General features: G+C 39.5%; 1 protein-coding gene across 3 annotated transcripts; it reads right to left on the bottom strand.

Annotated features, from left to right (window-relative positions):
* Positions 1-684: 684 nt before the first annotated feature.
* LOC118816988 (scavenger receptor cysteine-rich type 1 protein M130-like) lies at positions 685-15,243 on the bottom strand. Of its 3 annotated transcripts, none has more exons than XM_036583618.1 (4): positions 15,115-15,243; positions 9,492-9,797; positions 2,788-2,924; positions 685-1,003 (listed from the first exon to the last, which is right to left on the bottom strand). In XM_036583618.1, the coding sequence occupies exons 1-3, from the start codon at positions 15,185-15,187 to the stop codon at positions 2,788-2,790; spliced, it is 516 nt and encodes a 171-aa protein (XP_036439511.1). In that variant the 5' UTR covers positions 15,188-15,243; the 3' UTR covers positions 685-1,003. The 3 variants fall into 3 exon arrangements, with proteins under 3 accessions (XP_036439511.1, XP_036439512.1, XP_036439513.1); XM_036583619.1 differs by lacking the exon at positions 15,115-15,243 and adding an exon at positions 10,147-11,239; XM_036583620.1 differs by lacking the exons at positions 685-1,003; positions 2,788-2,924 and adding an exon at positions 6,110-8,742.
* Between the last annotated feature and the right edge of the window lie 2,413 nt (positions 15,244-17,656).

Below are 17,656 nucleotides of genomic sequence, written 5' to 3' on the forward strand. Positions count from 1 at the left end.
AGTAAAAGCGATGAAGTGATTTGGCATCGTCACATATGCTTCTCTGCACTGTATTTGTTGTCAACCGTTATTGTTAAAAGAATAGTTTAATGTTTTTTTCCTTTAGAGTAGTGGAAAAATTATTATCTAATTCCATTGTAGTAATCAACTGTATACCACATATGTGTCAGATAGAGCTTAGGTTGAAAAAGTATTTAAAATATAGTTTAATGTTGTTAATACTCAGGTTTACTGCTTTATATTTGCCAGCTAATTTAAGTACTTCTGTAATCCATCTGTAAAAGTGACTAAATCATCTGTAGTTACATTGTTGTTGCATATGTTGTTCACATGTAACTACAGTTATTAGAGACAATATAAAGCGGGGCCAAAACAGTACATGGGAGAAATAGGAAAATAAAATATGTTTATGCAACAATTCAATAGCATCAGCAATTCAATAGCTAATAACAAAGTGTTGGTTAAAAAAGCATACCAAGAGAAAACTGAGGAGCATTTACCAAACTCACACTAAATATTAAGTAATTAGTCATCATGTACAGTTGGATACCAAAGTTATTTAATGTGTATTGTGTGAACAAACAGTGTGAAAAGAAGTAAACACAACCCCTGCAGCAAAGTAGTAAATATATATATATATATATATATATATATATATATATATATATATATATATATATATGGGTGTTCTCGGGTGATTTTTTTGACGTGCGGATTGGATTTTTTGTTTTTTGCCACTCATAGGATGGAATTGTTATTTAATTTTAATTCCAAGTGAAGCTCCAAAGTCTCCAGTGTTCTTCCTCTGATATTTTTTAGCAGAAAGAGAAGCAGATTTTGCACACCACACTCTCAGTAACTCTCTGACTGTGAACCTAATTCATGTTCTGCTCCTCATCTTTCTCCTGCTCCAAGTCTATGGGCAGCTTCTCTCCAGCTTCACTCTTCTCATTCTGCTGCTCTTCAGCTCTGTACTGCAGGGAGACCGTTTTCTGGACTGCACCTGTAGACAGCAATGGACCCCAGTAAAGAACAGAAGACAGATCCTGGTTAGTTTTCTTTAAGATCGGTTAAAACAAGTCGGGAACACATCCTGAGGTAAGTAATGCATTTACAATATGCAGTAGACAAGGGCAACAAAAGACAAAAGGAGTTTCTCTTGCAAAGAACAAAGTACTGACAGGTGATTATTATTATGAAGCACACACTGTGATTTACTAAGACTGAGAAACTGCTCGTTACTGAAAAAAGCTTGTCTTATGTTTGGTGCTCACATGTCTGTCATTCTTTGTGCCCAGAGAGAAAAGAGAGTTTTTCAAACACATTTCAGTGAAAAAAAAAAAACTTGTCAATACCTGCCATGTCACATTATTCTTAGTTTGATGAAGGAAATAAACAAAAAATCTGAAACCAAATATATTTTTTTAGAAAACCATTGTTTTAAACTACTATTTCTGAAAACTTTAAGTTTATGTAATGTATTTGACAGTTTTCCAAATGATTGTTAAAAGCACATATTGAGACTATTTGGCTCTGCAATCACTGTTTTACTAAAGCTACTGTTTACTTTTACTACTTTTTACTGCTATTCCTTTACTATTTTTCCTGAGTTCTCTGGCTTCTGTGGTTTATATGTGTACACCTGTCAGAAATATCATTACCATTCATTTATGTTCTTCACGTAGCTAAGAAGTTTTGCTTAAATCATACGATTCCAAAATTACCTGAATGCCCTCAGGAACAGACATTTTACAATTTTACATAGTGTCCAAAAGCACATATCATCAGTAATCATGATTTTAAATTCGAATGCATCATGCTAATTATATTTAGATATTGTCCAGGCCTAGTTGACAATGGTAAAAAAAATAAATAAATAAAATAATTGTGTATAGCATAGACAGACATTGTTTGGCACAACGGGATGCTGGTGGGTGATCAGGATAACACAACAGTGTAATTTTTTAAATACAAACTGTCAAAAAAATTACATTTGTCAAAATTGTGATTTTCTTTTATCATAAGGGTGACATTGGCAAGAAAAACTTCCTTAAAGCAAGCGGAAGAAACCTTGAGAGGAACCAAGATTCAAAAGGGGAACCCTTTTCCTCTTCCTCATCAGTTAGCAAAACAATACCACAAGCGAGAATAAGGTTTTAAAAATAATATATTAAATAATTGCATTTATTGGAACATTTAAGAAAGTGAAAAGGAAAAAAGAAACCAGCCTGTCATTGGAAAGAACTAATTGGGTTAACCAGTGTTAATTGATGAGTACTGTTAGAGACTTATCAGAGTAACAGTGAGAAATAGAGCTACAAGAATCAGTTGCTGTTACCAGTGAAAACTATCGACTACTGATAGAAGAAGAACTTCTGTTTCGTCTGAGTTGAGTAGGAGGAAGTTACTTGACATCCAGTCTTTTATGTCTTTTCAATGAAAAGTCTCCACTTCCCAACGACAGATTGTTATCAGGTTGTAGACTGTATATGTATCTGTTCTTTGACTTCTGCTTGTTATTAGGGGGCTTCTTTTAACTTCACCCACTGTGCTACTGGAGTACCACCAGCGATCATAGTTGAGGAATCTCCAAATGTAACACTGGAACTATAATTCATTTCTGATGCTATTGTACAAACATTGATGTTACACCAAGAATGTCTCTACAGATCTACAAATAAATAGCTACTGGAGTGCGTCTGTTTAAAAAACATGATGTTTATTTTATAATCTCTACACTTCAAACAGTGTTGACTGCTGTTCTCTCTGGGTAATGAAGTCACTCACCTAATGTGTTTTTAATGAAGAAAGTAACCCACTCGTCTTGAAGATCAGGAAGATAGTCAAGCAGGTTATCAGCATCAGAAACAGCACCACAAAGAACACCAGCAGCTTAATGTTGATGATTGTAGATGATAGAGAATCTGAAACACACACAGGATTAGAGGATTTCAGAGAAAGAGTGCTGCAATGTATTTATCAACATCAGTTTCCAGAAAGGAGGGGGAGTTGCAGTCAGGGTGGGTGGACGAGGGGTTTAACAGTCTGTAATAACGTACAATACCACAGCGCTTCTATCATTTAGCAAAACTGTTTCTAGCATCCTGAAAATTACTTGGACAGTGTTGTCCTTTGTGCACAACAGTGAGCAAAATGTGTGTTTCCACTGAAAACAACTGGAACCAGTAAAGTCTCTTATGTGCTGTCAATGGAACTGAATCATACAAATCCAGCTGATAGGTACCATGAAAGGCAAAACATAACCTATCCAATGATAATGTATAAATTTCAATCTCAAAAACAGAAAACGGTGATTTGTAAATCCATTTTAACTTATATTTTAATGACAACAGTACAAAAACAAGGGTTTTAATCAGCTTCATTGTTTTTTAAACATTATTTCATTCTCAAATTGATGCCCACAGTGCATTACATAAAAATTAAGACTCTGAACTTTGTGAAGTAACATGTAATGCAATTAGGCTTGGTTATTAAATGAGCATCTAGAAAGGCAGAGTGTTTTATGAGCGAGGGTGGGTCGCGGCTCGACCAAAATTACTCATTGGCTAATAATCCAACAGTTTAAGAACAACATTCCTCAATGAAGGATTGCAAGGATTTTAGTCCTTTCATCCTCTATGGAGTATAATAACATCATAAGATTCGGGGAATCCAGAGAAATCTCTGTGCATAAACCACAACTGAATGCCTGACCTTTCATCCTTTAGATTAACACGGAAACATATATACACATTTCGGAGCAGCATATCGCTGCTGTCGGAAGAAAACCTCATTTTTCAGTTTTTGAAGAAATTTGAAAAAGCCTGTTGCTCTTTACATTGTGTATAAATTTCATGAAGAATTGACCAAAGGAAATGACCCAAAATGACTTGGGAAAATGTCTGGTTCCATTGACTTACATCAAAAGTAAAGTATGTTTTATCCTTCTCCTGTAAAGTCACCATTTTGGAGATACAAGGTTTTCTTCCGACAACAGTGATATGCTGCCTTTTAGACGCAGTGCTTGTTAGGCACATTCATTCTTATTTTAACATGACAACAGTAAGCAACATTACAACAACATGTCTGCATAATCAGAGAGTGTGGGTGCTTGAATGGCCTACCTGTCTCCTATTAAACACATCTGGCACATATTGATGCACAAAATATAACAGTGAAGGCCCTGTAAGGCTGCAGAAAAATCTGTCCCAAATGTTTATTAAAAGCTGTTAAAAGGATAGCCGATGTAACAGAATGGTAAACGTTGCTCCGGTCCCAGCTTTTTGGAACATGTTGCAGGCATCAAATGGGAATGAGTGAATATTTACAAAAAACAGTCAAGTGACTCTCGAAGAATAAACATTTCTTCACTTTGCTTACCAAAGGTACACATATTTTCTATTGCTGAATATTTACTGAGTACTGAGTTTGCATGTATGAAATTGTATGAAGGATTTTAAAATGTTCCAAAAAAATGTTCCTCTGTAAGAAATGCTGTGTAAAATTTCATGTATATGCTTATTATCATGTTTTTTAGCTAAATTAGTCTGTAAGTATCTAATTTTACTGTGTACCACATGACATTAAATCAATTAGACTGTTAGGAATAGCTCCAAAAGGGGAATGAAGGTCTCTGTATCAGACGGGGAAACTATACAACACCACGCCATGATCTGCTCGTATCATATTAGCCTCTGCATCAAAAAAATCGGACATTTGGTTAATACCTTTGTTATGCCAGTTTGTACAAAATAGTGCTTTATTCGCTCTACATACACTGACATGCCAAAAGTCATTTGAAACATGAACTAGTATCCTGTAGGATTCATTCTAGCCCAGCGAAGTGCAGCAACCCATGCCATGAAAACACACCCCAGACCTGTATGGAACTACCACCAGCCTGCACAGTGCCTTGTTTACAACTGAGGTCCATGACTTTATAGGGATCTGTGCCATAAGAACCCTACAATCAGCCCAAAACAATTGGTACCTTTACGCCTTGGACCATGTCACATGTTGCCAGACCTTTAGGGTCCAGTTGGCAACCTCACAAAAAGGCACTGGGGCTGGGGTTGCGGTGTTAACAGAGGCACTCTGGTGGGTCTTCTGCTCCCATATCCCATGGAAGGTAAAGAACACCGCGCTGACCTGCGGGATATGCAGGTGGGGCCTGAATTGAATGTGGTTCTCCTAGAGTCACTTGTCTGCTCACACACACAATTCTGTCCAGACGCCACTGGTCATGATCATTAAGCCACTGCGCTGTCCACTGTGGGGAGTTATGCCTTCTTTGATGTATTCCCGGTTCACATGACACTGTAGATTGAGGAATGTTAAATGCCTGCACAACTTTGGAAATGGAATGTCCCATCCGTCTGGCACCCACTATCATGCCTCTTTCGAACTCCGATAAATCACGTCACATTGCCCTGAGAATGCTGGCCAATGTTCAAGCTCACTCACAAGATAACACTTCACAACACACAGGTGTGGGCATTCCCAAGCCGTCCCCTGAAGTAATGCCACTTTATGATCGATTTACATACTGCTATCCCATGACTTCTGGCATGTCAGTGTATGTTGAAGTAATTCCACAACATTTTGTTGGGTGAAAAATTGTGGCAGTAAGATATCTCATGTTATGTTAAACTGAGATGTACATAACATTTCCTAAAAAGAAGAGACAAATTCAGAAATTAGTTTAGAGTCTGTACATTGTATATTATTAATGTCAATACATGTTAAAGAATTTCTTTATAATTACTTTTCTCTACTATAATCACTGGCATTGTTTGTCACGTTCTTCAAGCCATTTGGCTCTTGAGTGAATAAAAGTACCCTTTCCCTAATTCTATCTGGTCCAGTTCCAATTGAATATTTTTCATGTCTCCTTCTTCTTCCGGCAATAAACTGTGTTGAAGATTTCAATTTATTTAAAGGTTCAGCCTGCTAGACATTTACATCACTCAAGTTCTTTATTTAGTTTAATTGCCCAGTTTTTAACTTCATATTTAAAGAACTCCCATATGCTTTTGTCCCCTTGTAAGGGCCTGGTCCAAAGCTCGACCTGCACTGGCCACTAGAGGGCAATGAGTGTGACTATAGTGACTAGAGTGTGCTAGAGTGTGCTCTCGACAAAAAAAAGAGAGACCAATAACCAATCAGCTCAAAAGGAACAGAAAAAAAAAACAACTGTGTGAAGAAACTTCCCTGGCAGTCCTTTGTTCTCCATCTTGCCTTAGTGAATTTGGTGGGAATTGTAGTTTTCCAATACCTGTGTGGGAGAACCAAACTAACGTCTGTGTCTCTGCTGAATCACTTATGATCGCATTGCACTGTACATTCGACAACCCGGTCTGTGTACGTGAGTTTGGTCCCCACCTCCTTTGCACATGCTAGGGAAGGACATCAGTGCTGGACTATGCTACTGAGTTCTATACTCTAGTGGCTGAGAGTAACTGGAATACAGCCACACTTAGACTGCCTACCATCAAGGCCTGAGTGAGGAGCTCAATGAAGAGCTCCTAGAGATGCTTCTTTGTCTCTAGAGATTCTCATTAACCTCTTCTTGTGGTTATGGGAGTTCTGCCGGAGGCCATCTGCTCCCAGTGTTCTATGGGTGGTATCTCCGTTCCACCTTCCACAACCTACCTACCAAACCTGGTCGAGTTCAAGCCAGGGCAGCTAGACTTAGCATTGGAGAACTGGAGACATGTAAAAGAGAAATCCGGTGTTTGTATTGTGGTCTGTCTGATCATCTGTGTGCCTCATGCCTTGAGCTCCAGGGAAAAGCCCCGGTCAGGCATGGGATGGGAGGCCTCCCCTCCCCTAAGATCTGGGGTGTTCCTGAACATCTCTGTCTCCTGGGGAAACCAGCGGGAAGAACATCTCAGAGCTTTTGCTGACTTAAGGGCTGCAGGGAATTTGACCAACATGGCCCTTGCTAAAACCCTAGGCCTACCCATTATCTCTTTGGACAATCCTATGCCTGTCGGCTATTGATAGGCGGTCCTTGGAACCAGCAGCAGTCTCCCAGCAGACACAGACCATCCCGCTGTGGATCAGGCAGCATTCAAAACAAGTTTCTTTGTTCCTTATAAATGCTCCCGAACTGCAGCTTGAGCTGGGTTTCCTCTGGTTGCAGCGTCGCAACCCCTGTATCAACTGGTTATCTCAGTCTGTGGCAGCCTGAGGACCCCAGTGCCAAGGAGGTGTGTCTTTAGCCCTCCAACCAAGCTCATCGAACATTTGATTGCGCCAGTGATCTCCTCTCTGGAACTAGTTCTCCCCAAGGCAATCTGTTCCCTTGGTCAGGCCCAGAGAAGAAGGCCATGGAGGAGTATAGTCAGGAGGTTTCATACAGCCCTACACATCATTACTAGACTAATGGGGACTACCCCCTACCCCCATGAAAACCACCTCTGGGGTGCTGCAGCAGTTGTCTATTTGTATTAAGCTGGACCAGCACAGCGCATGCAACCTTATCTGGTTTAGACAGGGTGATGAATGGAACATGCATTTCATCGCTCCATCAAGCCAGTATGAGTACCTTGTAATGCCTTTAATCTTGATGAATGACCCAGCATTACAACAATGAGATCCTCAGGGAAGCCCTTGAGTGCTGTGTGTTTGTGTACTTGGATGATATCCTTATCTTCAGTTGCACAGGTCGGAAGGATTCTCCAGCTGCTCTTGGAAAAACAACTTCATATTCAATTGCAGAATCTCTTTTCTATGCACGATCGGTAGCTTTCTTGGGTTTCATTGTTTCAGAGGGCCAGGCCAAGACCGAGGTGGTTCAGTTAGGACCCAGGTCCTTCAGTGGGGGTATGCCTCGCCATTCGCATAACCATTGAATGGTTACACGCACCAGAGTTCCTGGTGGTTTTGGTGGCTTCGCTTGGAACAGCAAGTGTCTGCCAACTCTGTGCCCGCAACAAGAAGCCTTGGGTGAGAACGATAGGTTTGCTGCCTCTTTCTTCACATCTGTGTTCCCATCTCTCAATGAACTTTGCTACAGGGTTGCCTGCATTCCAAGGCAGCTCTATGTTAATGGTGGTAGTTGACCGGTTCACCCAGGCCTGCAAATTTATTGCACTCCCCTCTCCTCAGCTAAGGAAAGTGCAAGACTACTCCTCCACCATGTAGTTTAGATCCATGGGTTACCATTGGACACAGTGTCTGACCGGCTTCCCCTGACAGTCAGGACCCCAAAGAAACCCTGCACTATCTGGCCTCATCCAACTACTCCTCCTGGTCTTAGCACCTTATCTGGGCAGAGTATGCCCACAATACTCTATGGCACTCCTCCTTAGGTATGTCTCCCCTTGAGTGTCACTTTGGCTATGCTCCTCCTATGTTCCCTGACCAGGAGGCAGGTGTGGGAGTCCCTTTACTGGTACATTTTGTACAACACTGCCGCAGAGTGTGCCGCAGAGAGCCCAGAAAGCTCTATAGGCTGGCCCTGTGGTCCAGAAACATGGAGTGACTTGAGGAGGCAGACCCACATTTAGGCCAGGAAAGAGGTTCTGGCTCTCCACCAAAGACCTCCCACTATAAGTGGAGGCCCGGAAGCTTGGCCCATTTGAGATGCTTCCTACTGGCTGCTTCTTCTGTGTTCCATGCGCATTAACCTCACATTTCATGTATGAAGCCTGTGCTCTGCAGCACCCTTGCCCCAGCTCCTCCAGTCCTCCCATCCCATCATTGGATCACCTGCCTACACAGTTTGACAGCCCCTCCCTGTAAATGGAGTCATTTGGGACTGCATTAATGTCACCTTTCTATCCACAAAACCTCAGGTAGCCCTGACAGTACAACAAATTGCTCTCCTACACCGCCACCATCATAAAACGTATTGCACGTTTTAAAAACACCATGAGTAGAACATCAAAACCATTACTGTAGAAGAGCAACACGGAGTATAAAACAGAAAATCATACTTGAATGTGTCTAATGTCCATGTACAACTGTTAGCATAACACTGTGAATCCCACAAGGGTGCTAATAGAAACTAGCATTACTGCAGAGGTGAAAGAATCAGATAAAAAGGCTTCTCATGAAGCATTTTAAACATTTCTGCATTAAACACTGCGATGAAATGACATACTACAGTGTCTCTACAGTGTCTTCAAACATGTCTCAGCCAATCAGATTTTTGAACTGAACTACCTGCCCCAACAAGCGCTGACTGCAGACTATGAAAGTTGAATGTCACAGGCTGAATAAATTAGCCACAATGGAACACAACTCTAGGGGGCGTTTCACTCTATGTAGTGCACCATAAAGCTATTGACATGGAATAAAAGATTGTCTGAGTGAATTTTTTTTTGGTGATATTGTTCAGTAATTCGTTAACAGCCAGGAAAACAAGGTGAATGCTCAAAATGAAACAATACATCCCTTACAACTTGCAGCACAACAAATTATTATTATTATTATTATCATTATTATTATTATTATTATTACTTCATGAATTGTGTAATTCCTACCTGAACAGGTGAGTCCAACAGCTTTGCCATGTGTGCAGTTCTGCTCCTCTCTGTCTGAGGTGCTACAGGTAAGGAGACGGTTCTCTGTGCCTTTACACTGGAACTCTTTGTTCCCAAACGGGTGTTTACCTTCTCCATAGAGTGCCCCCTGTAGAGTTAGTGGAGGTCCACAGTCCAGCTCTCTACAGACTACCTCTGCATCCTGCAAGTCAAAGCTAGCCTCACATACTGTGGTCCAGGACTGATGGGCCTTCACCTCAAGTCTCCCAGAGCAGCGTCCAGCTCCATCCACAAGCCTCACAGAGTCTGAGAACATACAGATTAGTACTGAGTAAACCTGCCGTGCCTTATGCAAGTTCTGTTTCATTTAATCCTTATTGATGCCGCCCACTCCAAGAGTAGAAAGACATTTAATTAGACAAAAGCCAAACTGGACTCACTTTAAATGACTGACATTTCAATGAAAATAATTCACCAATATTGTTGGCAAAGCTGATTCAAAAAATATAAACATTTAAATTACAAGCAATTTTTTCGGGTCTGTTTGCAAACAGTGATTTCTGTCTGTCTCCTCGAGTTAATTACACCTTTGAGTTAATAACACAACAGATTCCTGCTGGAAACGTTACTTCTTTTTTTCCATTTGCTGAATTACCTGAACACACAGATACTGCATAACGGAAGGATCCAGAAACTCCCATAAAGCTGCATTCCCTCAGCGCAGACTCAGATCCTTTACAGTCAACAAAAAAAACATGTTCCTCTCTCTCAGACTCTCTCTGTGTAGCTGTAACAGCAGAGCCACAGTCCAGCTGATGGAGTGGGGAGGAGGGATGTGTGACTTTCGATCTCTCAAACACAAAAAAAAAGCCACCCAGAACTCCTGCCAAAGCTTCTCAGAGTTCCCCCTCCTCTGTCTCCAGCTCAGTTTGGGGTGTGGTTCAAACTAGTAAATCTACATGTGCTATAATAAAAGGTTTATGAGTACAGTCTTTAGATTACAACTAGCAATCTTAATTAACATCTTTACAACGTTGTAAAGAATGTAATATGTCATGTGCTCGAGAGCACAAGAGAGTTATAGCTTGCTGTTTCTAGCATATGCACTTATAGTCTGTTTCTAAGCTATCCAGAAAGTAACGTGGATCTAAACAATGATATGCTATCATTAAATTATCTACTACACTGTATAGAGTGTTATCTAGAAAAGACAGACTGAGCCTCAATGTTTTTAGTCGATCTCTGCACTACACCTGCCCCAATATCTAATCTTCAGTGTTGTGTGTGGGAGTGGGTTGAAGCACACATGAAAAGAAATCTTGCAAATAAATGAACAGCCTAAATAAAGTAGAACAATCACTAAATCATATAAACAATATAAAAGGATAACAGTAAAGCAATTAAAATGAAGTCATTCTAAAGAGTTGCGAAGCAACTTATCACGTGAACAACACGCAAATTCTCATAACTTGGGTCTGATTCATACATACTGCACCTGCATGGCTCGAGTGATGCGGAAATTTTTCATTTCAGCACCCAAGATAAGTGGTCGGCGCTTTCAGCAGGACTGCTCGTGTGAAGCAGCAGAGCGTCCCAGACGCCGCACTGAAGCAGCGCTGTGTTTAGAGAATAGACCAGGAGCTGATTTTTTCTGTGCGCCATGCGTGGCCCGCAGCAAAATACACTGAAGTAAGCCATGAAAATCAATGGAAAGTTAAACAGAAAACTGTATAAAACAACAAAAAAACTATTTAATTTAATTTAATTCAATTCAAGACAAAATGCGAGTTAAACATTCTGTGCAGCAAACAGATTTCCCAGTTGGTCTACCAGGCTTGAAATACTTGCCTAATCACAAGTCAGAATGCTGTCGAGAATAAACCAGTGCAATACCATGCAATTTTATGAATTATTGTAATGAAGACTCTCCAGATGGGTTTGAATCCATGATTCCCGTTTACTCAGAACACAGTATCAAAAGTCACAAAAACCAGAATCGGAGTTAGAGACAGTCCAAAAAGTAAATTTAAAACAGAATAGATCACAACACAGCAAAGGTACCAAAGGGAGTTCAAAAAACAGAGTCAAAGAGTTCAGAAAAGGGTCCAGACAATCCAAAAACTCCAACAGATGAGAACAAGCAAGGCTTGGTACACCGATGAACTGGCAATACTTCACAGAGATCCAGTGTGAGTGAAGGTCCTTATAAAGGGAGGTTAATGAGCTGCAGGTGAGATAGGTCAAGGTGTCACTAGGAAGCAAGTCAATACTCAGGTGAGGCTGACCTCTGGTGACTAAGGCGGGTATTGCACCTGACAATTATATTTTTGTTTTGGAGAAAAGAAGCGTTTTTCCCGCTCCCCATGGCCAACAATGATGGGGTATTTAAACTTTTTTTTTTCCATTTCATTTTCTCGCAGTCGTCTTCAGGCCTGTTTTCCCTTTTTTTCCTCATTGAGTTAAATTCCTGTTCGAGGAGTGGACTTGGCAGATTCGAAACGCTGTTGCTGAAAAGGAGTGACATCAGTGCTGAGAGACTGCATATCTGAAATTGGGTGTGTTCACAAAGCTGCACTTGGAACTTGTGTGCTGATCAACAGCAGCTGTACAGTATCCTTCAGTGACTCCCATAAGAAATAATCATTTAAGAGTATTTCTTTTTACAACCGTTGTTATCACTGTTTGAATTTTCATGGGTGTATGAAAAGTGAGATTTTAAAATTTTCATCTCAAAGGATTTTTCCTTTTAATGCCTTCTAAAGCCGTGTTCCTGATCCTATTCGTGTATTTGATACTGTTTACAATATACTACATAAGTGGCTGACAGTGACAATGACATTATACCTGAACCACATGCTAGTAGTTTAGAGAAGCAAGTGCACTTATCGAGGCAAGAAGTGAGATTGTTAAGGTACTGTTCAAGTATGTCCTTACACATGTAAACAGAAATTCTTAAGCAGTGGATTCATGACCCTAAGCCCCATTCTCAGTGCAGTTTTGTTACGTGGACTGTCCCATTGAGCACATCCACACCCAGGTTGACTACACACAATTGGACCAACCCTAGTATGGGTCCACTTATATAAAGGGCAGCCATTTGCTCAGACAAGCACTTGTAAACCTGAAGTCCACGGCAGTGCCCGTCATTCCAAAGCCCAGACTAGCCATGTATCTGGTGGCGCTAGTCACAGACTTGAGCTCAGCTTGCATAACGTGCCCTATATTGGAGCGAAGTCAAATGTTACTTGCTGCACAGACAACTACTGAGAACAGATGAATCAGACAGTATGCAGCCTCCTGTTCAGGGTCACCTACTGTCTGATTCAGCTGTTCTCAGTAATACATCATGAGTTCTGACTTCACTGTTACAGAAGTCTAAACTTGAACTTCCGATGTTTATTACTGACCACTGGGTAGCAGTTCTCCAGTGGTCAGTGGTCAGATGCACAAGTCACACACATGCTATGTGAATTTGCCAAACTCAGAAATCCCCCACCTGAACCAGAGCAGGTTAAGATTATTTGTAAACAAGCTTTGGAGAATTGTACTGTTGCTCTTATGCCATACCTATTTTGTTTGTTGCAGACCTTCTGCTTCATGCTCACCAGCTGCATGCAGAAAATCATGGCTCTAATAGGCCCCAAGTTTCTTTCCCAGAAGCCAGCTAAAACTGTGTCCTGTTATGGGTTCTCTTTTCCTGGTTTCACAGCCCGTACTTGCCCACAGTGCACTTCAGTAGCCTCTCAGGGGGGACAAGGGCAACGCTGATGGTGGAACAATCCATATCGAAATAAACTCAAAACACTAAAATGTCTTACAGTATATATATATGACCATATTGACAAAATGTATTTTAAAATGCATTTATTTTAAAATATATGAGGATATGTTACACATAGATATGTACTATAGAAAAACAAATGTATGTAAATGTATTTATAAAACACACTTGAAAGTGTGAAAATGGCCAAAATACACTTCACTGTTTGGAATATGTTTTGAAATGAATTTGTATTCCAATGTCTTAATTTTAATTATTAGCAAATTAACCTTTAATATGGCAGAATCAAGTGTTGTAGGTACTGATACACTCTGAAAATGCAGTTTGATGATTTGATAGCTTTCTATTTACATTTTTTTTATCTATTACAGTTTGACTCAGCACTGTCTTACCACATAGGGACACAGTTAATGCAAAGTACAGTGCAAACACAGAAGTCAATACCATTCCTTCAATTCATGTATATTTAAGTATATCTTTAACCTTTATTAAAATTACGTACAATTGAAAAATAGAATAACAAATACAAATGAATGCATTTTAAACATATATTTAAGAAGTACATTTTTTGGCCATTTTCATATATTGCAAAAATATATATGATAAATATATTTGGAATATATTTTTTCCGTATGTGTTCATTGAGTATTTTATTTTGATTGGTAGAACAGAAATGTGCTGTGTTTCCCCAAAGATATTTGAATAAGTCATGTACTGATCTGGAAGTGAATTATTTTATTCTTGTTTGTGTAAAATTCTACAGTTTTACTAGTTATGAATCTAATTTTTGCGAACATTCATCTGAATGATTTTAATGCTGAAGTGAACTAACATTAATTAACAGTTCTGAAACATGAAAAAATGGCAAACTCTCATGAGTGGTAAAGTTTAATATTCGTAATTTAGTACTTTTTAAATGATGGGTGCAAAATGTTAATATGTGTAAATCATTATCTGTAACTAAGAAAATCTGCTCCAACTCAGTTTTCATGTAAGATCATCTCTTTTTAAACTCTTAGAACATGTTGATTTCTGTGAACTGCTGAAACAGCTGAGAGCTGATTAGTGGTGACTATAAATCACCATCGTCAAAGTCCAAGCATGACACACCAATGTGAAACCATAGGAACAACTACAGGCAAATTAGCAGATAAAACACAAATGATGGGCAGGCAGAGTTTTAGAATGGCTTCTATTTGTATTCATTGATGAAGATCACTGCCAGACTGATCTTCTGACTTTTATAAGATAAGAAACAGATTTTTAACAATTAAGGCAAAATCCCAGGAGAGCAGTACAGAGATTAACTATATTTCATTTGTTGAACTCAATGAATTGGATCATTCAGGGATTCTTTATTTCCCTGTGAGCTTTGAATCTCAAAAATGTTCTTTTTCCTGTGAAAACCACTCGTTTTCCCTAGGAAGCAATGCCTTGATTTCTGAACTCAGATGTAGAGTTTCAGTTTGTAAGTTTATATTTTGGTCAAGAGATGGACTTTTAAAAGACACCCATACAATGACAGATGGCAGGACATTGTTTTCTCCAAAGCCACAAATAAACTTTAACAATGTCAGCTTTGGATTGGTCTGTGTGGTAAACCTGTGTGGTTTCCTCTGTTTAGGTGTCATTTCATGTTAATTATGGACAAGACTGGCAATACAGAGAACATCTACATAATATACACAAATATACCAGACATAAATTCAGAATATTACACACAGAAAACAAAAACAGTCCCACTTGAGCAGTAAGTGGGTATATGAATGTAGTATGAAAGTGAGAGCTTCTATTGTAAGTTAAAGCACTGCTGCCTGAGTCCTACCTGGACTGGAGTCCTACCTGCAGTGGATGAGTAGATGAGTGTCAGTATCACAGCAGTTAGTGCAGCTGCTGAAGGTTGGAGCTCCATCATCTACAGTCCAGTGTCTCTGCACATCTGTATGAGACCACTGTGTCCACTTGACTGAGTCAGAGTGTTTGAGCACTTTGTTTTTTTGTGGTTTTTTGGGTTTGCTTTCTCTGCTGTCTGCCGTAGCCCCTCCCAGCTGAGGCGTTAGCTCTACTTGATTGGCCTAAGAAGGAAAAGGGTCAGTGGAAGTTGCAGCTCTGACTCTAATGATGCACTCGAGTGTCGGAAACTGGAAAATACCAAGGCCCAAGCCCATTTCTTATTTTTACCCCTACCCATGGTTCTCGAGTGTCATATTGGAACTGAGTTATAAGGGAGTAGTAGTGCAAATCTTCCTCTACAAAATAAGACAACCGTCAAATAAGAACATTACTTCATGAACAGGCTACTGGTGGTGCTCTGTAGCAAGACTGCAACAAACTACTTTTTTGATAGTCAAATAATTTTTGGATAATTGAAATGAATAATCAACTGTTTAGATTATGAATCACTCAGTTACCAAATAGCACAAATGTAGCTTGTAAATTTAGCTTGAGATTGTCTTATGCATTTGCTAACTAACCATGAAGACAATAAAGATGAATGTTTTATTTAAAAATTCATTTTTTAATTAACTTTCCTGCTAATACATAAGACAAATAAAACAACATCTTTTTCCTGCCAAATATAAAACCAAGGATGTGCAAAGTAGCAGTAATAAAATGTAACAAAATTAAATCAGTTTTCCATTAATCACACCAACAGGTCGTTTGTGCCTCACCAACCACACCGCCTCTACACACAAACATCACAGAAATGATAAACATCACACAAACATGAGTGTGGATCACTGCATTCCCTCTGTTATATAATCCTATCCCACTTTCTGAGTGCAATATTCTTGAAATAGTATAATTTTGGACAGCACCTTTCTTAAACCACCGCTCTGTTGATGGCACTAAACACACTCCAGCAGCCATGTTGATGGCCCAAACTGGCGGCGCCATTGACACCTATGTATGTATATCTATGAGCAACACTATCTCCAGCCATAAACATGATTTGCGTTAAAATTTGGCCAGCAGTGGTGAACATTTGTGGCAAAATTGTTCTTTCTGATCAGTTAAATTTGAACGATTTTGTTTAAACGTTCCATTTCAATGGTAACCCTTCGTCATGCTCCCCTGTGTGTTCCCGGAGAACTACCCCCTGAAACTGTTTGTGAGTGGAGGCAAACGTTAGTGGAGAACTCAAGGTAAACAGAAAACTGTTTGCAAACGTTCTCCTATGTCCGTCGAATTTGGATGCACCTGTAGCCTCGACGTTAAAATGCAATAAACAATACTTTAAATCTGTAATAAACAATACTTTAAAACTGAAAATGTCATTCGGAGTGTCAACAGGGTCGTTGTGAATAATAGTTACTTGCATTTCAAAACAGAGGACGTTACAGCTCAGCTCATAGCAGGAAGTTGAACGGCTTTTAACGTCAACATTAGCTAAACAACTTGCTAGCACAACTATCTTACCGAGATTACACCAATTTACAAGCCTTTTGTTGCCATTAACCCCACTTTTTTGGAACGTGTTGTTGGCATCAAATTCAAAATGAGCATATTTTTTTCAAAAAAACAAAATTTCTCAGTTTCAACATTTGATATGTTGGGTTTGAAGTATTTTCAATTAAATACAGGGGTTGATTGATTTGCATATCATTTGCATTTTGTTTTTACCTTCATTTTTCATAGCGTCCCAACTTTTTTTGGAAATGGGGTTGTAAGTTCAGAATGTCTGACCAGAATTTCTCTGTGTGCCTGCAGAACCAAAATATATGAAGGGTGTCTTGAATTCTTTGCATAAAGCTTTTAGTGAATAGATTCTATGAATTAGCCTGTAAGACACTTCTCTCACTTTATTGGTAAAGAAATACTGTACAGGCCAAAGGCCACACTCCAGGATATATTTCCTCCAGGATATATTTTCAACAAACCTGTTCTGATACGAGACAACGTCTGGGATTGTAACAGTGTTCCTCTGAAACAAGTTCCTGATTGCCTTGTTGCTCTTACAAAGGCTGTGAGAAGCATATTCATCCTATGCGCTCGTGTGTTCTTGTGTTCTTGTGTTCTTGCTTGATGTCATCGTCCACTGTCCAACTTGCATTACAATATTCAAGGGGTGTCTCTCATTACCAAGAATATGAAGAATGTTCTTGACAAGTTACCTGGCATGGAATATAAAACGCTTTTGTACATTACCAGTGACAACACAGAACATGATATGAGGGCCTTTTTTTTTGTTTTTTTTTTTTTGCTAGAATAAAGCCAAACTACAGTCAGCTTTGACTTTGATGACAGCAGTGTGCTGTTTAAATGTTCAGGAACCAACAGCAAGATACACTGTGATTAAAAGCCTGGATTTCAACTGTGATAAATGAGTCATTGCTGAGCTGACCGCTGATCCAGAGAAAAGCCAGGCTAAGGAGAAAGACGA

Source organism: Colossoma macropomum, unplaced genomic scaffold (assembly GCF_904425465.1).
Source record: "Colossoma macropomum unplaced genomic scaffold, Colossoma_macropomum, whole genome shotgun sequence".
Taxonomy (NCBI): domain Eukaryota; kingdom Metazoa; phylum Chordata; class Actinopteri; order Characiformes; family Serrasalmidae; genus Colossoma; species Colossoma macropomum.